This window comes from Lissotriton helveticus, chromosome 10 (genome assembly GCF_964261635.1).
Source record: "Lissotriton helveticus chromosome 10, aLisHel1.1, whole genome shotgun sequence".
In the NCBI taxonomy this organism is placed as follows: Eukaryota; Metazoa; Chordata; class Amphibia; order Caudata; family Salamandridae; genus Lissotriton; species Lissotriton helveticus.
This window is the reverse complement of record NC_136071.1, coordinates 1,113,325,129-1,113,350,532: the sequence shown is the minus strand read 5'-3', so window position 1 is coordinate 1,113,350,532 and position 25,404 is coordinate 1,113,325,129. Positions and strand designations below refer to the sequence as shown.

At 48.2% G+C, this 25,404-nt stretch overlaps 1 protein-coding gene across 7 annotated transcripts in view; it reads left to right on the top strand.

Annotated features, from left to right (window-relative positions):
• ATP2C1 (ATPase secretory pathway Ca2+ transporting 1) overlaps positions 1–25,404 on the top strand; it is a 912,406-nt gene that overhangs the window by 823,121 nt on the left and 63,881 nt on the right. For 5 of the 7 annotated variants that reach the window (XM_078663880.1, XM_078663879.1, XM_078663883.1 and 2 more), the window contains exon 27: positions 17,408–19,255. In XM_078663880.1, coding sequence (XP_078520006.1) covers positions 17,408–17,535 — 128 coding nt within the window. In that variant the 3' untranslated portion in view covers positions 17,536–19,255. Of the gene's footprint in view, positions 1–17,407; positions 19,256–25,404 lie in introns of those variants that run through there. The other 2 variants (XM_078663878.1, XM_078663881.1) reach the window with 1 other exon arrangement.

Genomic DNA, 25,404 nt, shown 5'->3' with positions numbered 1-25,404 from the left:
CCTTCATGCCTGGAGATTGAACGGGGCAACTTGAATTCTTTTTCTCTCCCTCACGATGTGGTGGATGTCATTCTTTCTGCCAGGCGTGACTCCACTAAGTCCATTTATTCGTATAGGTGGTCTAAATTTGTCTCTTGGTGTAGGGAGAGGGATGTTGACCCTTTGAAGGCTCATTTGTCTGACATTTTGCAGTTTGCTCTTTCTCTTGCGCAGCAAGGATTTGCTGTTGCCACGGTCAAGGGGTATCTTTCGGCTTTGTCAGCATTTCTCTGTTTGCCGGATCAGCCTTCTCTTTTTAAGTCTCCTGTGGTTTTAAGATTTTTGAAGGGACTCACTAATAGATTCCCTCCTACTCCTTTTGTTGTTCCTCATTGGGATTTGAATCTTGTGCTAACCTATTTAATGGGTTCTCCCTTCGAACCCTTGCACAAGTGTCCCATGAGACTTCTTTCTTTTAAAACGGTCTTCTTGGTTGCAATCACCTCGGCAAGGAGGGTGAGTGAGCTTCAGGCTCTTAGTTCTAAGCCCCCATTCCTGACCATTCATGCTGAAAGATTGGTTCTTAGGACCAGGGCTGCTTTTCTGCCTAAGGTGGTAACTCCCTTCCATTTAGGACAGTCCATTACCCTTCCTACCTTCTATCCTCCCCCTCACCCGTCTAAAGAGGAAGAGAGACTGCACCGTCTGGACCCTAAGAGGGCGGTGTCTTTTTATCTGGACAGAACTAAAGACTTCCGGTTGGACGACCAGCTGTTTATTGGTTTTGCTCGTTGTAAGAAGGGCAGAGTGGTGCACAAGCGCACACTTTCCAGGTGGATAATCCTGTGCATCAAGATTTGCTACTCCTTGGCGGGTAAGGACCCTCCTGAGGGTATTAGAGCACATTCAACTAGAGCAAAGTCTGCAACATCTGCTTTGTCTAGAGGTGTACCTGTTGAGGACATTTGCAGGCCCGTGACTTGGGCCTCCCTCCACACTTTCGCGAAGCACTACTGCTTGGATACCGAGGTGAGGAGGGATGGCCACTTCGCGCGTTCTGTCCTCCAAGATTTCCTGGTATAGCAGAGTGGACACCCTCCTCCGGGAGTGGGGACTGCTGTGGGACTCTATTCACAAGGTGAGGAATCCACACGGCAGATGTATCTATCAGAAGAACAAGTTACTTACCTTCGGGAACGCTTTTTCTGGTAGATACAATATCTGCCTGTGGATTCCTCACATGCCCACCCGCCTCCCCGTTGTCCACTCTGCTATACCTGGTTTTATGTGTGTATATTTTCTGCTATTTTTGCTGCGCACTTTGTGTGCGATTTTGATTTGTATGTACGGTGTACATTGTATATTTGCATAATTGATGTCGTTGGTCCATCCGGGTGCCTCGAAGGCACGGAAAAAAGGGCGGAACTTACGTCATCACGCCGACGTGGGTCTAATAAGGAGTCGGTGAAGTCAGTCGGAGTCGCGCGCGATGCCGTGCTCCTGTGACGTCGTCCACGCCGACGTGCTACGAAGAAAATTTCCGAACGTTGCGGACGCAAGGGGATATTCACAAGGTGAGGAATCCACAGGCAGATATTGTATCTACCAGAAAAAGCGTTACCGAAGCTAAGTAACTTGTTCTTCTGTTCACCTTTGAGCCCTGGCTCTCCATTGCGTTTATGTATGCTGCTATTGCTTCTTTAGGTTGTGTGCGCGGACCCCGTGTAGGGGGGTGTCTGGGCATTTCCTCACCTCCCGCTCCTGTCCTGGGGGCTGGGGTGATTCTGTGTTTCTCCTTGTTAGGCGTCGCCTGCCCGGTCTTCCAAGGGCCCCTGGCGGTTCTTTTTGCTTCTGGCGGCTTATTACTGACGGCGCCGCTCTGACTGGTCTGTGCCTGTTGTCTAGGGTGGGCTCGCCTTTTCCCTTGTTTCCTTGGGCCCTCTAGGCTTCTTCCTCCTCCTCCTTATCCTGGCATTGGATGGAAGCTCTGTTGCCTGGTAAGGGAGTGGGGTGCTTCGGCCTCTTTGGCTTTGCCTTTGGGTCCTCTGTTGTTGGTGTAGGGGCTTCTTCAGACTTCTTTCCTCTTCCCACATCCCTCTTGGGGTCGGTGGTGTTCTGCTTATAAGGGTTCCTCTTACCTTTGAGGGACGAGGTTCCTTGCCTTGTCTGTTTGCCTGGTCCCTTGTGGGATCCTCTGTTGCGTCCAGGCTGATGGGGTCCTTTCGTAGACCCTCCTTCCCCATGGGTATTGCTAGGGTGTATATTCTACGTTAAGGAATCTGTGGCTAGTACTCTATATCAGATGTACGAGTTACTTGCCTTCGGTAACGATGTATGTGGTAGAGACGAATCTAGCCGCAGATTCCTTCACGGCCCGCCCTTCCTCCCTGTTCTGCGAGGACCTTGGATTAGTCTTTTGCACTCGCCTCCCGGTGGGTGGCTATGTCTCCTGTGAGTGCATTCTTTGCTTTTTGACCGGCTGCTCCGTCTTGTGGCTTGTTCCTTCCTCCTCTTGGTTTGGACGATGGGTTTACGGGTACTTCTGTGCCCCTCTGCTCTGGTTGCTCCAGGATTGGGGGGGGCTTGCCTTCAATCTCTTTCCTCCCCTCCCCTTGTTACTAAGGGTCCTGCCCCTCTGCTGACCTCTGAATTGGGGTCATCGGGCCGTGCCCTTGCACTCTGTGCTGGGGTTGCTTGGAGGTTTGCCGTTCCTGTTTGTCTTGGAACTGTTTCCCCTTCATTGTTCTTGGTTGGGGTTGTTGTCCTGCTACATGTTTCATGACATTTTGAATACGTTCCTTGTCTCCAAGGGTGAGGGGGGGGGGGTTGTCTGCCTACATACTGGCAGTGTGGCTGCTCAGGGCTCTGTTCTTTCTTCTTTCCCTGCCTTTGTTGGTCACCATACCTTTTCCAATTTTTCTTCTCTTCGCACACTGTTCCCATACTTCCACAGTTTTGTCTGATAGCTCCGCGTTGTGGCGCAGAAAAGTTCTCTGAAGAAAGCAGGCACGCCGGGGTGGGGCTTGGGAGGAGTCGCGCAATGTCGCCCCTCCCCTGTCGCGCAGGTATGCTGTGGCAAAAAGTTTTCCGAATCCAGTCTCACGCCTGGGGATAATTCTACATGAAGGAATCTGCGGCTAGAATAGTCTCATCCAGATACAGAGTTACCGAAGGTAAGTAACTCGTACATCTGTTTTTGTCTAGTGGTTGTTGCAGTGCACATATTGTACAGTAGAATGATGCTGGTTTAATAAATGCTTATTGAAAATGTCCCCACCGTTTGTTCTGTGTATCTCTCTGAGACAAAGTGAGCACGAGTGACTGAGCGAAAAAATACTGTACTGTTTCCATGATCCCTAAGTGAACAGTGTTGTCATGTTCGATAGTTGCCAGAAACTGTTGGCTCCTTGATAAGGTTCTGGGGTTTATAGTGGCACTGTGAGCTAGCTGGTCTACAGTCGAACATATCCTTTTTGGGTGTCTGGAATCAGTCTGGACACCAATCCCTCAGTGTATGTTGTCTAAAACACGCTGATTCTATATAGATTTGTAGGAACTACACAACACTTTCCACTCATCAAACTTCTCCCATTTGGCTTCAGATCAACTTCCTGCATTTTTACCTACTGCATAGCCCAGTGGTAGTATTTTTCAGGATGGAGAGTCATCTGGTATTCCCCTACTTTGGCAACTAGTTGATAAAAGCCCCAAGGGCATTTCAACCATCCAAGGCCACAGAGGCATGCCTAAAGTTGTTTCACAAACTAGGCCTCCTTGTGAATTATCAAAGATCATCAACTCACCCATCCAAAATGATTCTATTCCTAGGCTGCACCACTAAATACTGTACAAGCCAAACAGCAAATTCTCTTTAAAAAAAATAAAGAAATTCAGTCCTCCGCGATTTATATCACCCCTTTTGCGCACCTGAACATTAGACTCTTACAGAAACAGCTACAAAAACAATAGATTCAAACAAAAAAATTGTTCAAGGACCTGGTGATCTTCACACAGGTATGATGAAAGTTCTAGCCTGGTGGTTCCAGACCTCCCACCTATCAGTAGACCTCACGCTCTTACCTCAAATACCTCACTACGTAATAACTAAGGATGCCTCCCCGGAGAGCTGGGGTGGTCATCTACAGAACCTGAAAATTCAAGGAAAGTGGTCTCCACTCCAAAAGAGCAAGCATATCAATCTCCTGGAGCTCAAATCCATTTAACTCAATATCCAAGCTTTCCTGCCAATGATAGTAGAGTATTCAGTGTTAGTTCACACGGGCAACACCACCAGCATGCAATGTAGCAGCTTCCACAAATAGAAGTTTGATCGGTCTGCGCTATATATGATCTTCTCATTCTGGGGCAAACTGGCTCTAGATTTCTTTGCAACAAACAAAACCTGCAAATGCCAATTCTATGCATGTTGTCATCCACATCCAGGATCGTGAGGGAATACCTTTCGACACATGGTCCAGGATCTATGCTGAACTTTTCCCCTGATACCTTTAATACCAAAGGTTCTCAGCAACGGGAAAGCAAAGCAGCATCGTCTCATCCTAATAGTTCCCAGGTGGCCCATGCAGCATTGGGTCACTAAGTTTCTCCTGCTATCGGAATGCAACCACATTCACCTTCCAACATCCCATATGCTTTTGACATTGAACTAAGGCCAGTCCTTCATCCTGACCCAACTTCTCTTCTCATATGTTGTGCATGGCTCCTAAATTCCATGAATTCAAAGATCTCAGTGCTTCTCAGGACTGCAGATGTATCCTCTCCAAGTCAAGGCTGAAGCCACGATACAGACATGTAAACTGTATTGGAAACATTTCACATTTTCTCTCTTTCTGCTCTTGCAGGGTCATCAAACAGTTCATGAAAGAATTATTCAGTTTTTTCCTCCAGTAAGGGCTCCTCAAATGGAAAGTCGCCTTGTTACTAGTGCTTACTCCAACCAGGAGGGTAGAGGAGATACAGGTTTTCTCAAATCAAGAACCTAGTTGAGGGGGCGTGGCCAAGGCGGCGAACATGGCGGACGTAGCCTAGTGTAGCTCCGTCCCGCCGTTCCTTCCACTGATCATTGATCCTGCCTTTCCCCCTCGCCAGTGCCCGTCCCGCGACAGGGAAGAGTGGCGGAGGGTGTCCGGCGGGTGTGACGAGACTTTCCGCCGCTCCGGTGACTCGGCGCGGGTCCAATCGGCCCCGGAGGCGGAGCGGCCTGCACCGCGAGGTGACGCCGGGACCTCGATTTTGAGAGTGCCCGGGGTGGACACCGTCGGACGGCGGAGCGGGGCTGCGCGGCGGCCCGATCCCTCCTGAGGAGTAGCTGCTGGAGGGTGCCTGCTGTTGGTGCCCTGTGCTGGGAGGTCGGCTACGCCGAGGGGGCCCACTTGCTGCCGGACGGCTGCTGCTGGCACGACATCAGCCGGCTGCCTGGAGGTGGGGGCGAGGACCCCGAAGGAGGCCGGACGCCCGGCGGAGAGACCTCTGCGGTGGGTGTGCGCTGGGGCGCGCGGCGGCGGCCCCGGGGAGCGACAAAGCGACAAGAGGGCTGTGGAGACCCGGCGGTCAGGTCGGACCGCGGTGGCCCTTGTTAACGAAGAGTGGGTGCGCTGGGCCTGCGGCGAGTGGAGGTCACTGGCGCCCTTTCTGTGAGGCCCGACACTCTAGCGGCCGGAACGGGCGGTGGACAGCGGATCTTCGCCTCCACGCATGGGCCTCACCTGGCGGAGGGTGGCAGTGGCGGGCGCCTGGAATTGAATCCCTGAGGTGGCCATCTTGCAGGATACAAGGCTGGGCGGTGGCGGACTAGGGGAGCGTGCTGAACCGGTGGCGGCCTGCGCCCACCTACCCACGGAACCCTTGTTGCACTACTCCGGATCCCACTGGTCTGTGGGAACTCAGGCGAGTCCGGAGGAGGGACGCCACGGACAGATTCTGAGGCCGCGACAGGTGGCCGTGGCCCGGACTCCCTGCTGCCTACTGTTGGGTCAGTGGAGGGACTGCGGGGGTGACCCGACGTCTACCCTCCCTATCGTCCACCATGACCAGAGGCGGGAGTGGTGGTGGGGCCTCGAAACAAGGAACGATTGACAAATTCACGGGCCCAAGTGGACAATCCGGAGCTTCGGGTGGACAGCAGGCCGCTGGGCCGAACAACGCCGCTCTCCTGGCGGCAATCACTCAGTCCCAGGATACGTTGGACGCAAAAATTGGGGCCGTTGGGGCCGATGTGACCCTGCTGCGACAAGATCTGTGAAATGCAGTTGCCCGCATCACGGAGGCAGAAACCCGGATTACTGGAGTGGAGGGCGAAATGGCGGCCTTGAAGAAGAGAGTGGCCAATATGGAGGGCATACAAAAGGGCCTGGCTCTCCGTGCTGAGTTTGAGTTTAAAGTTTGAGTTTAAAATTATTTGTTGAGCGCACGGTCACCAGCGGTTTCATGGCGCTATAACTGGCAAATAACAGGGTAGGAGTAGTGGATACTAAACTAAGAAAGCTAAACAAACAGAAGATTAATTAAAAACTTTGGTGAAAAAATAGGCTTTCAGCTGTTTCCTGAATTGCGGATAAAGGATGGAGGCTCTGAGTTCTGGCGGTAGGGAGTTCCAAAGGAGTGGAGCAAGGGTCGCAAATTTGGATCCTCCCCATTTCTTCCTCCTGAACCGCGGGACTGTAAGAAGGGATTTAGTAGATGAGCGTAGTACCCTGGTAGGGACATAGGATATAATCTCAGATGAGATAAAAGCCGGTGCCGTGCCCAGTCGAGCCTGAAAGGTAAGGGAGGCGAGCTTAAACTGGACACGTTCCGGAACTGGGAGCCAATGCAGAGATTTGAGGAGGGGAGTGACATGATGGAACCTTGGCAATTTAAACACCAGGTGCGCCGCCTGGTTCTGGATCTGCTGTAATTGCCTTAAACTATATGCAGGTATACTGGCATATAGGGCGTTGCCATAATCCAGGCGGGATATGACCATTGCCAAGGTAATCAGTTTCATAGCGTCAAAAGAAAAAAAACGGGACACCTTGCGTATGGTGCGCAGTGAGAGAAAGGATGAGGACACCACAGAACTAACCTGGGAGTGAAGGGTGAGCTGGGAATTGAGTTTAATGCCTAATGTTTTTACTGAGGTGGAAGGGACAGGAGGGGGACCTAGGGAATGGGGCCAGAACAGAGGAGACCAGGGACTGGATGAGCCACCCGTCAACACCAGCTCAGTCTTGTCTGGGTTGAGTTTCAGATGGTTGTGGCTCATCCGGTCTCGAATAAAGATCATGATAGATTGAAAGTTAGAGACAGAGGAAGGGGAAGAGGACAGGTTAAAGACAAGTTGGAGGTCATCCGCGTAGTTATACACGGAGACCTCCATCTGCAGCAAAGAAAAAATGAGGGGGGCGATGTAAAGGTTAAACAACAGGGGTGAGAGGGAGGAACCTTGGGGGACCCCGCACTGAACTTTCCGGAAGTCCGCAGTAAAATCACCCAGGCGAACCGCCTGGGTGCGGTCCCTCAGGAAGGAGGACAACCACACCAGGGCAGAACCCCCGATCCCCGCCGCCCCGACACGGGAAAGTAAGATGGTGTGATCAACCGTGTCAAAGGCGGCTGAGAGATCGAGGAGGACCAAGGCCTGGGTCTGGTTGGTGTCCATTCCCTCCCTGAGGTTGTCGAGGACCGACATCACTACGGACTCCGTAGAGTGTGCGGGGCGAAAACCGGCCTGACGGGGGGCTAAGATCCCATGCTTCTCCACAAAAGAACTCAGAGTGCTGGTGACATGGCGCTCGAGTACCTTTGCCAAGAATGGCAAGAGGGAAATGGGGCGGTAGTTAGTGGGGACCGAGGGATCCGCGCCTGGTTTCTTCAGGATAGGGACAATGATTGCTGTTTTCAACGGGGCGGGTACAGTGCCCTGAGAGAGAGAGCTATTGAGAAGATGAAGGGGAAGGTCCGGGCAAGAGGAAAAAATGTGACGGAGAATATGGGAAGGACAAGGGTCAAGAGGGGAGCCAGATTTAACTAACGGGATTATTGAAATTAGAGATTTCTTGGTCAGAAGAGGAAGGACTACCAGTTGTCCCTTCGGGGGGGGGGGCAATGAGGGTCCACAAAAGTAGAAGAAGGAGGAGGGATATTGGCTTTTATGATGGCAATTTTCTGGATAAAAAAATTGTTAAGTGAGTGACATAGTTCCAGAGATGGAGTGGGCTTCATGGTGGTTCTGTCAGAGAATGCCAGGTTGTGCACAATCGAGAACATTTCCCTCGATTGGTTCTCCGCAGCGAGGACTTTTGAGGAGAAATAGGTTGTCTTTGCAGCCAAGATGGCCTGTTTGTATTGGGTCAAGATGTTAGTAAACTCCAATCGGAGTGAGGGGCAGTAATTTTTCCTCCAGGCACGTTCCGCTCTACATACCGTTAATTTGATAATCTTAAGGTCCTCATTGAACCATAGGTTTGCATCCTTCTCCCGTTTTGAAGTTACCCGCTTCAGGGGAGCGATAGAATCGCAGCCTGAGGTGAGCCACTGATCGATGGACGTGACCTGAGAGAGGGTCGACAAACCTTGTAGTGAGGGGCAGGAAGCAGTGAGTAGGGTAGATAAGTCGTCGGGGTCTACTCGCCCCCAGGCCCGGACCCAGACATTTTTAGGAAGTGAGGGCTTGACCGGGGGATAGGTAGGGAGAGTAAATGAAATCAGGTGATGGTCCGACCACGTACAAGGCGATATGGAAATGGACTTTACAGGGCAGTTCATGGACCAGATCTGGTCTAAGATGTGCCCTTTAACATGGGTAGGGGAGTGAATAAAAGATGTAAAATTAAGAGATTGGAGGGTGTCAGAGAATTCCTTTGAGGAAGGGCATTCTGCAGGGTCAGAGGGCCAGAAGTTGAAATCACCCAGGAGCAGAATGGAAGAATTGTTGACCGTGATCGTGGCCAGTACTTCCAAAGAGCTAGAGAGAAACAGTAAGGGTGATTGGGGAGGGCGATAGATGAGTACACAGGTGAGCGGGGGGGTAATAGAAGTCGTGCGGATAGCCAGGTACTCCGTGGTGGCAATATCCGGCAAGGTGAGGATTTGGAAAGGGACGTCGGCTCGGGCGATGACCGCTACCCCTCCCCCAACCCTACCATTTGATCGATCTGAGCGTAAGGCATAGTATGGGGCTGGTAAGGTGGCCAAAAGGACGGGGAGGGAGTCATCGCAAAACCAAGTTTCTGTGAGAAAAAGGATATCGGGTGAGTGTAGGTCCAGTAGCACCGATAGTTCGTGCGAGTGGGCTACAGCGGACCGAGTGTTCAAATAATAAGCCGAGATGTTCTTTGTGGATCTAGACTTGACAGCACCCTCAGGGAGGGTAGGGGGAATGTAATGGGGGGGGGAATGGCATAAGTAGGAGACAGACCAAGGAAAGAGATATGAGAGCATATGGTAGCAGATAAAGGCCATGAGCCCTGGAGACCAAGCAGTTTAGCCGGGGAATAGATAGTACATTGGGCAGAATGACGTGCCCCTGGCCCCGGCCGGCCGCGGACGGGCGCAGACGGGCTTGACTTGTGCGCGAAGTCGGCGCTCCCGCTGCGCTCGTCCGCTGCGCTTGGTCCAGGTCGTCATTTATATCCGGCTGCCGTGAACCACTAGACCGCTGACCTGCACGGTGGGGAGGCAGGGCGGAAGTGGTGCAGGACCAGGCAGGAAGTGTCGCTCATGGACTGACCCTCCGCTCAAACGGCACACAGCCGGGGCGGAACGGGGTCAAGAGCGAAGAAGATCAGGGTAAGTTGTCAATGTTTTTAATCAGAATGCAGGCGCGATACTTGTAGTCCGCATCAAACACTTTTTAAAAAATACACACAAAGCGCGATGTTAGCAATCAACATAGCGCGAATTAAAACATATAAGTGCTCAGCTCAGCTATCAGTCAGCTGAAATGTGCAGTTTAAAAGTAAGTCTAATCAAATGTGCAAGCGCGCCAAGGAAAAACCAGCCCTCCGCTGTAATCAGCCGTAGTTATCTGGTCGCGGGAGGGAACTGGAAGAATATATGCAAAACCAGGTTCTGCAACCACTAGACCGCTGACCTGCACGGTGGGGAGGCAGGGCGGAAGTGGTGCAGGACCAGGCAGGAAGTGTCGCTCATGGACTGACCCTCCGCTCAAACGGCACACAGCCGGGGCGGAACGGGGTCAAGAGCGAAGGATGCCGAAGGACGAGCTCGACGCAATAACCTGCGCTTTGTCGGCTTTCCGGAGGACTGCGAGAAGGGAAACATGGAAGCCTTTCTTACTGAGTGGTTGGAGGGCTGGATCCCGCCAGAGTCCCTCTCCCGCTGCTTTATCATCGAGCGGGCTCATAGGGCGCTTGCTCAGAAGCCACCAGTTGGTGAACGACCGCGGCCGGTGATAGCCAAGCTGCTCAACTATCACGATCGGGACACGATCCTGAAGCAGGCCCGATTGAAAGAGCCCCTCCTGTGGGACAATCAGCGGATCATGATCTTCCCAGACTACACTCGTCTAGTGCAGCAACAACGGAAGTCCTTCGCGGCCGCCAAGGCCCGCCTGCGGGCCTCAAGATCCAATATGCTCTGCTTTATCCGGCTCGGCTACGAGTGATCTTCCAATCCCGCACTCTCTTCTTTAATTCCCCTGAAGAAGTCTTTACTTGGACAGATGAAACTGTACGTGTCCGACCTCACACGCCGCCGGCTAGAGACTCGGACTCATCCTCTTCGGTGGTGCCGCCGCGGACGCCCCGGCGCTCAAGCAGCAGAAGGAACTGGAGATCTCGCTCCACGAAACGCTCCCCGGCCAAGAAGGGGACCACAGAGGAGACACTGCCCCCAGACTCTCCGATAGTGGATCCGGGAGGAGTGAAGTGACGTGGGGTGCCTATTTGATTTGTCTTTTGTGGTACGGGCTGCGTAGCAGTGATTGCTGGCCTGAATGGAGATGATCTACGCTTATGGTAACACTAACTCTGGCACATACTTGTGGATTTACAGTCGCGGGATGCGGGTTGGGTGGGGGGGGGGGGGAGATGGACTACAAGGCGGTAACCCCTCATTTTAGAGGAGTTTGTTGGGGGGGGAGTTAAGAGGGAACGAAGTTGGAAGTTCATGGGGATCCATTGGGATAGTGGATGGATCTCTGGCCTCCCGTTGGGGGCCGGAGTTGACCTATACCGCGACAGATGCTTCAACGTTTTTGAGGTATGGGGTGGGGGGGAGTGTTGGAGAGACTTGGGAGGGGGTGGGGGTTGGGGAGCTTGTTGAGGGTTTGTGGGAGAGGGGTACGGGGTGGTGGGAGGCGTTGAATTGCACAGTGTTCTTTCATGTACTATTGAAGCGAGGTGTGTGTGCGTGGTCTCGTGTGCTCAGACTGTTCATTTTTCTGCCCGTAGATGGCGGTTAATACCCCTGAATCAGGCCTGCAGAGGGCTTCGATATGTGTTGTAAGCTGGAATGTGCGGGGATGTTAGACAGGATTAAGAGAGGGGCGGTCCTAAGACAGGGGAAGAGAGATGGGGCGGATGTAATATTGCTACAGGAGACTCACCTTATGGGTACTAAGACCCTTAGCCTGCAGTGGTACGGCTTTCAGCAGGTGTACCATGCCGGGTTTGCAAGGGGATCTCGCGGGGTGGCCGTCTTGGAACACCGTAGGCTGTCCTACGTTCATGAAACTCAATGGCTTGATACACAGGGCAGGTATGCGGTCATCCAGGGTAAGGTGGGCACTGAATCAGTAGTCTTTGGGAGTGTGTATGCCCCACCTCCACTGCAAGGAGCCCTTATAGAAAAACTGTTCAGTGTGTGGGCCGGGATACCCGATGCCATGGCAGTGATTGGTGGTGACTGGAACGATGTGATGAATGTGCGGATGGATAGACACAGGCTAGGAGGTGAGTTGCCCCCGGACACACCCACTAAACTGAACGGCATGGTGAGGGGGATGGGATGGGTAGACGTGTGGCGCCACCAGCACGCCCAAAGTCGTGAGTACACCTATGTCTCAGCGGTGCATAAGTCCTTTTCTAGGATTGACTGCCTATTTGTCCCCCACGCCTGAGTCGGGAGGGTGGATTCCACATCTATACTGCCACGAGGTCTGTCGGACCACTCCCCAGTGGTGATGGATCTACTCCTAGACAAGCGACGACAACCGTTCCGATGGCGTCTCTCCACGTGGCACTTGCAGCAGGAACCCTATCAAACACACATGAGGGAGGCTATTGCCCACTACTGGAATGAAAATGATAACCCTGACACATATGCCATGACTCTCTGGGAAGCCCTGAAGCCTACACTTCGGGGGGTAGACATCGCTTGGTGTGCGGATGCCCGTAAGGCGCGCAGGGAAGATATTGTAAATGCTGCAGACCGGGTTCGGGCTCAGGAGGAACGTTGCCACGTGGGTGGGAGTGAGGAAGACGTGAGTCAGCTGCTACTGTTGCAACAGTCGTACGCCTCCCTGCAGATAGATGAGGCCAGGCAGTTGTGGCTGGCGACTCAAAGTAGAATCTACCAATGGGGCGATAAATCCAGCTCGATGTTATATAGACTCTGCCAGAGCACCTTCCATCCACGGGTCCTACCGTGCCTTCGTGACGAGGGGGGTACGCCCATGACAGCCCTGGCGGCCAGCTTTGCACGGTATTATGCAGCCCTATATGCCCCCAGGGAATACCTCCAGGCGGAGGAAGTAGACAAATTTCTTGCTGACCTCCCGCCACGAGCAATTTCGGACAAAGGGCGCGCTCGACTTGACCTCCCGTTGTCGGCGGAGGAGCTGGGAACAGCCCTCGGTGAATTAAACGCGGGCAAGGCCCCTGGACCCAATGGGTTCCCCTGTGAATTTTTTAAGAAATTCCATCTCCAACTGGGTACATACTACGGTAGAGCTCTGGAGGCGGCCAGGGAGAGTGGCCGGCTCCCGAGAGACTGGCGACATGCGGAGATAGTGTTTTTTTGCAAGCCCGGTAGGCCCTCTAACCTGCCTGAGTCCTACAGACCAATATCGCTATTGAACACCGAATCGAAGATCTTGGCGAAGGCGCTTGCCAATCGTCTTCTCCCCTACATTACCGACCTTGTGCATCCCGATCAGGCCGGGTTCATGCCCCACAGAGCAACACGGCATAATATCAGATGCGCCCAGGTGGTGGTGGAAGCGGCCCGAGCAGCGGGGATTACTGCGGCGCTCTTGCTGGCCGACATAGATAGAGCTTTTGACTCGGTGAGCTGGGTCTACCTTCGCTCACTTCTGTCCCGCCTAAATCTCGGGCCCCGCTTTCTATCATATCTCCATCTGCTGTATACAGACCTAACTGCGTCCGTGAGAGTAGCTGGAGCGGTGTCCGACTCAATCCCTATAGGTCGAGGCACCAGGCAGGGATGCCCTCTGTCGCCCTACTTATTTGCCCTAGCCATGGAGCCGTTGGCAGCATGGGTGAGAATTGACGCTCAGATGCGGGGTGTCGAGTGGCAGGCGGGACCCTCCGATAGAATCGCACTCTATGCGGATGACGTCTTACGGACCTGAACAAATCGGGGCCGCGAGTCCTGGACATAATGCGGCTATTTGGTGAGGTGTCGGGCCTTCGCCTGAACCAACGTAAATCTGTGCTGTGGGTGCTGGGAGAGCGCGGTGGCCTAGGGCCCTGGGCGGGGACGTTACAGGAGGCGACCGGAGGCCTTCAATATCTAGGTGTGTTCCTGACGGATTTGTGTGGAGTCTCCTGGTCGCGCAATGTTGTGCCAGTGTGGGACCGTGTGCGCTCGGATATGGCCACCTGGTCCCGCATGCCTTTAAATGTGTATGGCCGCTCGGCCATATTTAAGATGGTGGCCCTCCCGCGCCTGTTGTACCAACTACAAAACCACCCATATCCCATTTCGCCGCAGTTCAGACAGGTCAACTCAGCGCTCAGTCAGTTTCTTTGGGCCGGGGGAGTGGCGAGAGTGGCGCTACGCACGTGCTTCCTCTCCACATACTGTGGCGGTCTGGCGACGTCGGATATTCTGTCCTATTACCAGGCCTCCCATCTTCTGATCTTGAACGAGTGGTGGTACGGGGACCGGGGCGACCCGGCCTATGCCCTGGAGAGGCACCTGATGGACCCGGACACGCTGCATACCATACTTTACTCGGCGAATAGAAGAAGGGGCCTCCCAGTAGTCACTCAAATAGTGTATCGTATATGGCGCGATGCCCTCCGCCGTATGGGGTGGTGGAACAAACTTACGGGGGAGACTCCTCTCTGGTGCAATGGGCTATTACCGTAATTGGCGTCCCTGCCGGGGTTTCGGGGCTGGGAGGAGATTGGAATATCAGCCCCGGGACAGGTTATCAGGGGCACGACCCTCAAGTCGTTCCAGGACTTACGCAAGGAATATGGTATGCCCCAGACCCAGTTTTTTAGATACTTGCAGCTTAGGCACGCCATTGCACCCACCCTGAGAGGCCTGGACTCCTTACCGGAATTCAGCCCACTGGAGGCCAAGGTCTTCATGGGAGAGTTGGAAAGTAAAAAGATATCCACTAGCTATCAAACGCTGGTGACACATTGCTCAACTTCCCTTGATGGCCTACGGAATAAATGGGAGAGAGATGTTGGTCCCTTAGAGGAGGAAGACTGGAGGGAAGCGCTTGAAGCCCCGAGAGGAGCTGCCATTGCGGTGCGCCTACGATTTATTCAATTCAAGTACCTCCACAGGGCCTACTTTACAAGGGAACGGTTGTGGAAAGCGGGCCTGATTGGGTCTCCAAATTGTTTGAGATGTGACAGGGAAGTTGGCACCTTTCTCCATACTGTGTGGTTGTGTGCTGGGCTGCAGCGGTTTTGGTCTGGAGTGTGGGACTGCCTGTCTGAAGTGCTGAGCTGGGAGCCACTCAAAGGCTGGCAAGCCCCTCACAACGAAATCCAGCGTGCACTCAACTAGGGCAGTTTCCACCTCAACTACTTTTGTTTGCGAAAGTGCCTCTGGAGAAGATATGTCATGCTGCGACTTAGAAGAGTGCATATAATTCATGCAGCATTATTACCTGGAATTGGCACAGCGGAGTGATGCAGCAGTTGGACTGGTTTTACTATTCCACTTATTTCAGTAAGGAGAGCCTATTTTGGTTCCTTATGTTTGCTTATGTATTTATGCAAATTTTAATGTATGATATAAATATATATTTATACAATAATTTATTAATTTGCATATGAATATCATGTATATATTTTCTACCCACCATCCGCTATTTGAGCTAATACAATAGGATATACAAATACAGTAACTGCAAGCATGTGGATCTATGAAAGATCCAATAATGGAGAAGAAAATAAGTTACTTACCTGCAACCGCAGTTCCCCGGTATTGGTATCTTTCATAGATTTACAAGCGACCCACGCTCCTCCCCGGAGAGTCTCTCTGTATAGCTCTGGATTATTTATTCCCACTTGTACTTGAAAATCTGAGGGACTCGGCCTCTGTTGGGAGTGTTCTAGAGGGTGCTGTCGCCCTATTGGTTTTAGTTCAAGTTTGGTCCTTTAAAAAAAAAAAAAAGGAGATGGGCTATTAAACTGACTTTTTCATTGCTCTTTATAGCCTATGATTGTGATACATACTGCTTTATTTTGGTACCGTGGGACTCCCACTTAGACGGGGAATGATTCTAGCATGTGAATCTATGAAAGATACCAATACCGGAGAACTTCAGTTACAGGTAAGTAACTTATTTTCTTCTTGTCGAAGGCAGTTCGCCCCACCATTCCATGTAAACCAGTCCATCACCTTTCATACCTTTTACGCTCTGCCTCATCCCTCTAGAAGAGGAGAGACTCCACTAGCTGGACCCAAACCGCACAAAATCGTTCCAGGTGGACAAACAACTCTTTATGTGTTGTATCAGACCCAAGAAAGGGAAGGCCGTGCAGAAACAGACCATCTCCAGATAGGTTGTGCTGTGCATTAAGATTTGCTACGCATCAGCCAACAAGAAGGCCCCGGAGGGCTTGCATGCTCATTCTACCAGAGCAAAGGCTGTGTTAGCACACTGAGTTCCAGTCCTCAACATCTGTCTGGCTGCAACATGGGCTTTGTTGCATACTTTTTCCAAGCACTACTTCCTGGACAGTCAGGTCCGCCGGGATGGGTACTTTACCCTTTCAGTCCTGCAGAACTTTCTAGTCTAAATCCGGTTCGCAGACCCACCTCCGGAGAGGTATTGCTTAGATATATTTTCTAAGGTAAGGAATCTGCGGCTAGAAGTATCTTTCAGATGAACAAGTTACTTTGCTTTGGTAACATTTTGTCTGGTAGAGACACTATCTAACTGATGATTTCTTACTGACCTACCTATCGTCCCCGCTCTGTGAATAGATTTTTATGTACATGGTTTTCCCCTTTCAAGGCTCTAGTTTCACGCACCAGTGATCAGTGTTCTTTTTGGTTCCGTGCTCCTGGCGTAGAAATCCACAAAAAGAAACTGACGTCAGAGCGCTGAGGTGGCACTTTTATAGGCACCCTGCATATCACTTCTGGCGCAGCTACCACCACAATGCAAAGCCGTCCGACGTCTCTACTGGCATGCAGAGGTACTGCTCACAAAAATTGTTAGTATCCCTGCTAGATGATTTCTACCAGATAAAGGGTTACCAGAGGTAAGCAACCTGTTCATTTAGCAGTCCCTCACTGCCCACAGGGCCAAAATGCTAGCTTTCCAGGGCCACAAAATAATAAATAAAAAGCCTTTTAAGAGGAATGAAGAAACAAAGATGGATTTCCTACAGAGTGGAAAGCGGGAAAAAAAATGTCAGTCACTCACCTTTGACCTGTGTGTTGCAAACAAAATTAATCTAAAGTGCCATTCTGTGCCTGGTCATTCTGAATTTCAGTATTACAACTTAAAGGTAGGTGCTGATCTAATTTAACACCTAGTTGTCCAAATCTGTGTAAAAAATATCACAAAGGGGATCTCATTTGGCCATTGTTGTGCACATCACATGTTACTAAGTTGATCTTTATTTAGCAGATTTATTTATTCATACATTAATCGCAGACTGGTATTAAAATGAATGAATATGTAATGGACCATGAACTTGTAACGAATTACCAGGGCTTCAGAGAGGCTATTTTGCCAGTTATTGATAGAAATAGGTTTTACCAGCAAGGCTTTATGTAGAGCCTAATTCTAGTGAGATTTTGACTGTCGCAATGATGAGAAAGCAGACCTAGGAATGTTGTGACTTTGTTTAGATGAAAGGCTGTCACACATCCAATGCCCTCTTCATAGATCAGAGTATCCTAGTTTTACATTAAAATGCCGTATTACTCATAGTACATCACGTCTAGTTTTTCAGATTTCAGTTATATACAACAAGGTTGTTGATAGTACTTCTAAGCCAAATATGTTTTTCTGTTTCAGATCTCCTGTTTCTCGTGGGCCTCACCTCCTCAGTGTGCATAGTGTCGGAAATTATAAAGAAGCTAGAAAGGAGCAAAGAAGGCATCCAGAGACAGAACTCTACTCCCACCTCCTTTCTCGATGTATGATGCATATTGCATTTATTAATTCACAAATTTAAAACTGAATTCAGAGGATTTAAGACAAACCCCCAACACAAAAACACTGTCAGAATCCAGAGGGTTGTGGAAAGCTTCTTGGGGACAGTTGACACGTTCACATAATGTCCTCAAGTTTGGTTCTACTGAAAGAGAAACATGTTTCTGGAGCACCAAGTGTCTCAAGCTTTCATCTGGGATGGACAGATGAACGTTCACTAGTCTGCCCCAATTTAAAGGAACATTTTAATAAGTACGGGTGTGGGATTAGAAAATTGAGGTTTTTGATGAAATGAGAGTGGTTCTTTTTGTACAAGCGGAAAATGATAATGGAAACATGATTTGCACCTTCTGCCAAGAAGAATTGTAATTATATATCTATCTTGAATAGATCTGAGGTTTCTGGAGTCACAGACCCCCTCAAGTATTTTGTATGAAAATGTGGGCTTTTTCCCCTGTAAAAAGTTATTCAAGCGTTTTGGGGGTTTCCCAAAGATGTTGTTTGTGACCCGATTTGATAACCTCTGGGATAGGATAATCTATAAACTCTTTTGTTTATTTGCAATATATATTTTATTTCTTTTCTATTTGGTGATGGAACCTGGGTATCAGTGACATACATAATTGTACAGTTTATAAAAGCATTCCATTTGAATCAGAAAGCTGGGGGTGTGAGGTGGCCAGTTGTTCACCCACTGTATTTATTGTCCTAATCATGTGATGTAAACTCGGCTTAGTGACCATTGTGTTATCAGTTTGTATCTCGAATTTGCTCTGGATGCGCCACTGTCTGATAACGGTTTTATTTTACTTTGTGTGTTTTAGAGGTGTGGCTGGTTAAAAAAAAGTCTGGAATGATATTTCTGCATATCTTAAATTTGGGAAGTATGTACCTATTCCTGTTAGCACTTAATATCATCCATAACAGGAGGTAGGTCTACAGGCATTCATTTTTTGTTTTTCAATTTAAGAATTTAGTGTGTAGGAAAACCAAGTTTGTATGATCAAATATTTTATGAATTCGAGCAAAAGCTCTAAAATGCTACTGCAGTCTGACAACTTGGTTAATATTTTTGCTTACACTGCTGAGCCTTCTTCATTGGCATTACCACTATACAAATATTGTATCAAATTAACTTATGTACCTTAAAAAACATTACATAGTCCCGATTACCTCAAATAAGTGGAATTGCAATTCATTGCATCTAAAATAAGACTGTGCATTTGAGTGACATTCTGTTTTTTCACTTAGAACTAGCTTTTCACATGCAGCTTTCTGCTGTGATCTATGTCTCTGTGCACATAATTTGATGTGTAAGTGCACTTATTCCTGGGAAAGAGTTCAACTCCTAAAGCTACCCCTAGAAATACTGCTGCCTAAGCAGGATTGAGACACAATGGCTTGAGTGTTGTGGAGCAAATGTACACTGCAGCGGTCAGTGCACAACAAGATTATCAGAGAGGCATAGGGTGTTTGTTTCCAATACTGTCCATCCAGAACCTTGACAGAATGTGCTGTCCAACACGGATGCTTCAAAAAAGGAAGCTCCTACATGAAGATGGAGTGGGACTTTTGAGTGACACTGGAGACCTGTAGGCATTTCTTGTTCTGTTCCCAATATTTTAAATACTACTTGTTCTGTGATCAAATATCCTTTTAGTGCTCTTCTTTGTGAGTCTTTTCACCTCACATAAACTATTTGTACATGTATATCCTTTCCAAAAATATTTTGTTCCAAGGATGAAATACCCTTTTCGCTGTTTGAGTTAAACATGCATTTTATGCTGCTTTTAGTTTGCATTGCAGTGTAAGCGATGTAGTTTTTAATTTACTGCGCCTCCATTTGTCAAATTAGCTAGAACAAGAAACTTTAAAACCTGTTGCACTGCGAAATCCAAAATGATGTTACCAATTATACAAGTATTTATATTTAGGTTTTTACACATATTACTTATGCTTTCTTACAGGTTGCTTGTTATCTAAAGTACGTCCTATATACTGTGCTGAGTGATTGGTACTAAGTTAATATTGCTGATATGTTACAAAATAGTACACTGCATATATTTTGTATGTATGAACTTGTGTGTATGTATATATATATATATATATATATATATATATGTGTGTGTGTGTGTATATACACACACATGCATGTGTGTGTGTATATATACACACACACATATGCATGTGTGTGTGTGTATATACACACACATGCATGTGTGTGTGTATATATACACACACACATATGCATGTGTGTATATATGCATACATATATACTCATCAGGGCAGCACAATCATTTTGAGATGTCCTGCCGGTACATGTGTTGCATTATATAGAATATAGTTTCTTTGTTTTGATTGCATATCTTTTTTTAATGCTACATGATATCCCTAAACTCTCTTCAATGGTTCAACCATTTTGATTGACTGACATGACCTTAGTCTTAGATTTTCTTAATACAGTATTTATTTCAGTGTTTCAAAATGGTTACCAGTGTTGGGAGCCACATACTTTTTTTGCAACACATGTTTACAACATGACAATATGTTAGTTCCTCTCTGGCTGATTATTGTGAAATAGTTATTTCTCTCCTCCGCTACCGTTACGAAAATAGATATTGGTACATAGTGCAGAGGGAACAGGTGGCGCCAGGACCAAAAATGGTTTGTGATTCATGTCATTTTCAGTTTATGAATGTTACAACCTCATGTATGGCTTTCCTGATTGGATTCTGACATTTTGTTATCAGTATACTTTTTTAAAAGGTGTATTTGCCAGTAGTTCTTTTGTTGAACAGAAGCTAATGAAACATTTTGATGAACATTGTGTGTGTATTCAGACACTGACTAAATTTGAACTTTTGTCTTTAGCTGGAATACAGCCCACATATTTCCCTTTCAGCAGGGTTCTGAGTTTGAATGGGAATTGTACCCACAGAACCAGACATTTTTGTAGCAATGGGTATTCCTTGATTTAAGCTCTAAATTAGACAGGGATTTCCTACCTAGTTTTCTGAACACTTGATCACTTGGATAACTGCATCAGGCTTTGGAAAAATTATTTCATCAAGCCATTTTAGTTTTTGCCTGAAACTGCGTTGGTTCCTATTTGCTCTCTTTCTACATGCACTATGGGTTCAAGGAAATCGTATTCTGGGGTCCTATAGGTTGCCTTTTTATTTTGAGTGTTTTACTTTCTACAATTTCTGCCTAAATTGAGTTTCAAAAGAATAGAAAATCCCTTTAACCCTAAAGGAAGATGGGGAAATGTATTACTAAGTGGGATATTGTCCTTCTGAAGATCAGTTCATAAGTGATATAGCAAGTTCACTGGTTACTCTAGTGCTTTCTCATCAATTATTCTTTTTCCAGCAAGTGCTACTCTTATTTTAATGTGTCTTTTCGAGTGATTTGACGTCTAACCTAAACAGATTCCCCATTGTCTGCCAGAAAGTATGCCTTTGCACCGGCCCAGTCAGGTTTCCTTGTTCTTGGCCTATTCTGCAAGTCATAGTGCCCCCCACCTTTTGCGGAAAGGGCCTTGATGGGTAGCTAGAGCCAGTGGCATTCCTAGGAGGCAGTGGTGTAATAGGAACCATTGGTAGAATATTGGGTGACTGGGAGGATCCCGACTGCGCCAGAGGGTTGCATTGGGACCAACTAATGCCAAGAGAAATTCAACTAGCGGTATCCCAGTTGTGGCCAATCTGTTCCATAGAGTCGGCGTCCACACCAGGGGGAACCACAGTGTTCCTAAATAGAGCCATCATGATAAACAGAAACTGTGCTGGAAATTATAGGTAGGTGTTGCAGGGTGTAGACATTGGGACTGGAAAGTGTTGCCAGGGCTAACATGGACAAGAGGACCTGGATTGGAGTTGTTGTTGGGCCCAGGGTCGAGGTTGACATGGTTCTTCTGTGGTTAGGTCAACAGCTCCAATTCAGAGGTCTCCATTGGAGGTGAAGAATATCAATGGAACTTCCATTTGACAAGGAGCGCTGCTTAGGAGAGGCGTCATGTTGTCTCCTTTTTATGTTTCCTTCTTTTCTTCTTTGTTGACTTTGGTAAGTAGAAGAGTGTAACTTCCACCCTGATCTGGAGCAAGATTAGCACTGAGCTTGGCACTCTTCATGTGTGCTATAAACGTTTTTTTACCACTCTCGCATGAGGCCGCCTTTGTTGCATGACTGGGAATTGTGCTTGGGTCCCAAAAACAAATTTGTGTGGGCCTGAAATGGACATCTTCCCATGCCAGGAGCTACAAAAGTTTAAAGCCTGATTTTTTTTTTCTGATTAGTCACTGCAAAAGGCAGAATCACTTTTTATGAAAAATTTCACAGATGGCTGCTCTTGATCCAGTCAAAGGGTTCAGAAAAAAGGGTACCAGAGTGGTGGTAAATGACATCTGATCTGTGCTGCAACTGATGACAAGATGGAGCCAGCGCTACCTACTGATGCAGATAGATATTGCAAAGTTTCCAGATCCAGTCTAAAACTTTGGGATATTCAACAGGAGAGGAATCTACAGCTTGATGTATACATCAGAAAAACACTGTACTGCATATTTGTAAAATCTGTGTATATCATTTTGTGAATGTTGTTACTTTAAATTATCGGCCCTTTTGTTACTATCCCAATGAGACATAGCAATTAAATAGAGGCAAAAAACTTGGCAGTCTCTTTTGAGAAAATGTATAAGCCAATTAAATCAAAACTGGGTAACTAAAAATATCTAAATAGGACTATATATTTTCTCTTGCGTATAACAACCTCTTACCTCAATTAACCTACATTAAGACCTATGTGTTTTTGCCAACTAAAGATAAAAAGGGATTTTGTATATAAATAGGATGAAACTTGTTTGTTTATTGCTGAAAAACGTATCATTAAGATGAATCTGAAAAACAATTTGTTTTACTGAAATTTATAAAGCGCTCAAATAATTAGGTGTCTTGGCATTAGTTGAGTGAGCAAACCGGAGTGATGGCTACATCAAAATAATTGAATTTTGTGAGTGCTAAAAAGCCAAGTTTTAAGCGCCTTTCTGAAGGCCAGAAGATTGGGCAAGGAATTAATGGAAAGAGGGAGGGTGTGTTCCAGGCTTTGGAAGCACCCAGGATAAAACACGACTGCCCCATTTCACTCGTCTGTAGTGAGGAACCACCAAAGTTTAGATGAGGTGGTGGAATGTATAGATCTAGATGTAAGGTAGAAAGAGAAGGCTGACCTCAGAAATATAGGGCCCTTGCCGTGCAGGGCTTTGTAAACTATACAGAGCGATTTGAAGATGATTCTAGCTCTGACAGGAAGCCAGTGAAGGTGCTGGATGGCCAAGGAGACAGAGTGATATTTAGGAAGTGTGCAGTGGACCCTAGTGGCTGCATTCTGCATGATCTGTAGCTTATTTAGAATGTGTTGGTGCACATGTAAGTAAAGACTATTGCAGTAGTCGAGTTTCGACAAAAGTAAGGATGTGACCACAGTTTTCTGCAGGCGAGAAAGAATGAAGGGTAGAATCTTCCTAATAGTTTTGAAGGTATGGAAAGCGGCAGAAGTGACAGAATTGACCTGATTAATATATGACAAGTTATTATTTCTAACTGATTAGCCTGCGATGGAAGAAGACCATGTTCAAACGCCCACCAGTCTTGGGACCAAAAGGATGGTTGAGCTCCAAACGGCAACGCCTCAGTTTTGGTGGAGTTCAGTTTGAGACCGATGACATCCACATACTAACTGCCCTCATACAATTGCAAAAATTGGCAGCTCCTGGGATAGTGAGATGACAATTTGTGTGTCGTCCGCATATCATGTTAAGGCAAAACCAAAGGAATGAATCAGGTCTGCCTAAGGAGTGTCATAGAGATTAAAGAGCGTTGGGCTTAGCGAGGACCCCGTTGGGATCCCTCACACCGAGACAAAAAGAGGGTGAAGCAAGGTCTTCAAGAGGCACTAGTTGCTCTTGATCACTGAGAAAAGATTTGAGCAGATACCGGCAGATCCAGACACCCCAAGCGTGACCAGACAATCAAGCAGACGTCCATGGTGAACTGTATTAAAGGCTGCCAATAGATCAAGCAAAATCGGGGCAGCTGTGCTCCCTTGGAGGAGCTTTGCCCGATCTCCTCGGTGGCCTTGATAAGAGCGGTTTCAGTGCTGTGCTCTGACCGGAAACCAAATTGGATGGCGTTGTAGGAAGCTATATATATATATATATATATATATATATATATATATATATATATATATATATATATATATATTACCAAAGTAAGGTATAGGGTGCACAGAGTCCAGTGGATCCCCAGAGGTATAGCAGAGGCTAAATTAGACGGTCACTGACAGCTCTCTTTGTGGTAGTGTGGTTGAGCAGTTGGACTTATCAGTACGGTGTGTTAAGCATTTATTATATTCACTCAAGCAAGGAATGATAGCACACACTCGGAGACAGAAATCAGACCAATTAGGTAGGTATAAAAAAAATGTATACTTTGATTTTAATTCGAGAACCAAGCAGGACTTGGCACAGGCAAGTAGAATAAACTTTCAAATACAAAACTTTTCATGGGAATGCAATTGTGAATGTAAGTAGACTCCTTACATGTTTGTATTTGCTTTCAAAACAGATTAGAATACATAGAAATTACTTCCTATTACTTTTAGATTATTTTCTTGTTACTTCAACTAATCGGGGTGATATGCGTAGATATTTCCTCGTGGATCATTCAAAACACAGGTACCTAGGGCAGTTTTGGTTTCAAAGCAAAGTTACATTTCTTTTATACAGAAACAGTTCGGCATTTGGAACATTTTTGGGAGGAAAACCATAACACGGGTTCCTATGGGAGAAAAGGAGGTTATCGGTTTGCAGGGAAGTAAACATCCTTCAAGAATAGCTTTTGAGGTTAGAACCAAGGTTCAGTTAGCCACTCAAATCGCAACACTGGCGGCATTAGGGCGGCCAGGTGCAGAGTGCAGGGGCCCAATGTTAGCCAACGGAGCTAGGGGGCTGTTGGTTGGGGGCTGCTTACGAGCAGGCCACTCGGTTATGGGAGCAAAGCTCCTGGGGTTAGGATCACCACTGCAGGGGCCAACAATCAGCACAGGAGCTACACAACCAGCAGCAAGGGCGCGGCCAGATGCAGAGTGCCAGGAAGACGCTGGGAGCCTGTGGTTTCCATTGGAGATCTAAGCTCGGGAAGAAAAGCTGCAGGCTCGGGCAAGGAGGCTTCCTGAAGGCGACCATCCGTAGGAGAGGTAAGGTAAGTTGGGTTCTTGGGGGATGCCTGAACACCGTCAGTTGGACCGCCCACTGCCGTAGGGTGCAGGGGTGTCTTACCATCTCCGTTCAGGTGGACCCCTCTGGTTAAGCCTGTGGGGGCCTGTAGATCAAGACAGGTCAGGTAACACCAGATCCCAGGTCAGGATCGCTGGTGTTGGGCCACTCTAACTCGGGCCTTAGGCGTCTGGTGCAGGGGGGTGCAGAACCGCAGAGCCGCCTGGATCCGGGTTCTGTGTTGGATCTTTGGTTTTGAAAATCTGGTACTCACAGGAGACAGTCTTTGTAGATAAGGGCAGGTCCTCTAGGTTCTGGATGGCTGCTGCCTGCTGGACATGCTGAGGTTTTGCTGTGTGTTACAGCAAACAAATGATGGACGGAATGCTGACAATGCAAAAATTCTCCCCCAGTCAAAAGATCTGAGTTAAATCCATCGTTCTTTTGCTCACTACGCCACCCCAGTTTGGACCCAGCCATATGCAAATCAGTCTTGACCCTGTGCCTCATGGGAACAGTCCAGATTAAACTGCCGGGCCAGGTCCTCCCTGGACCGGAAACAAGCATCCTGGGACCGGTTTC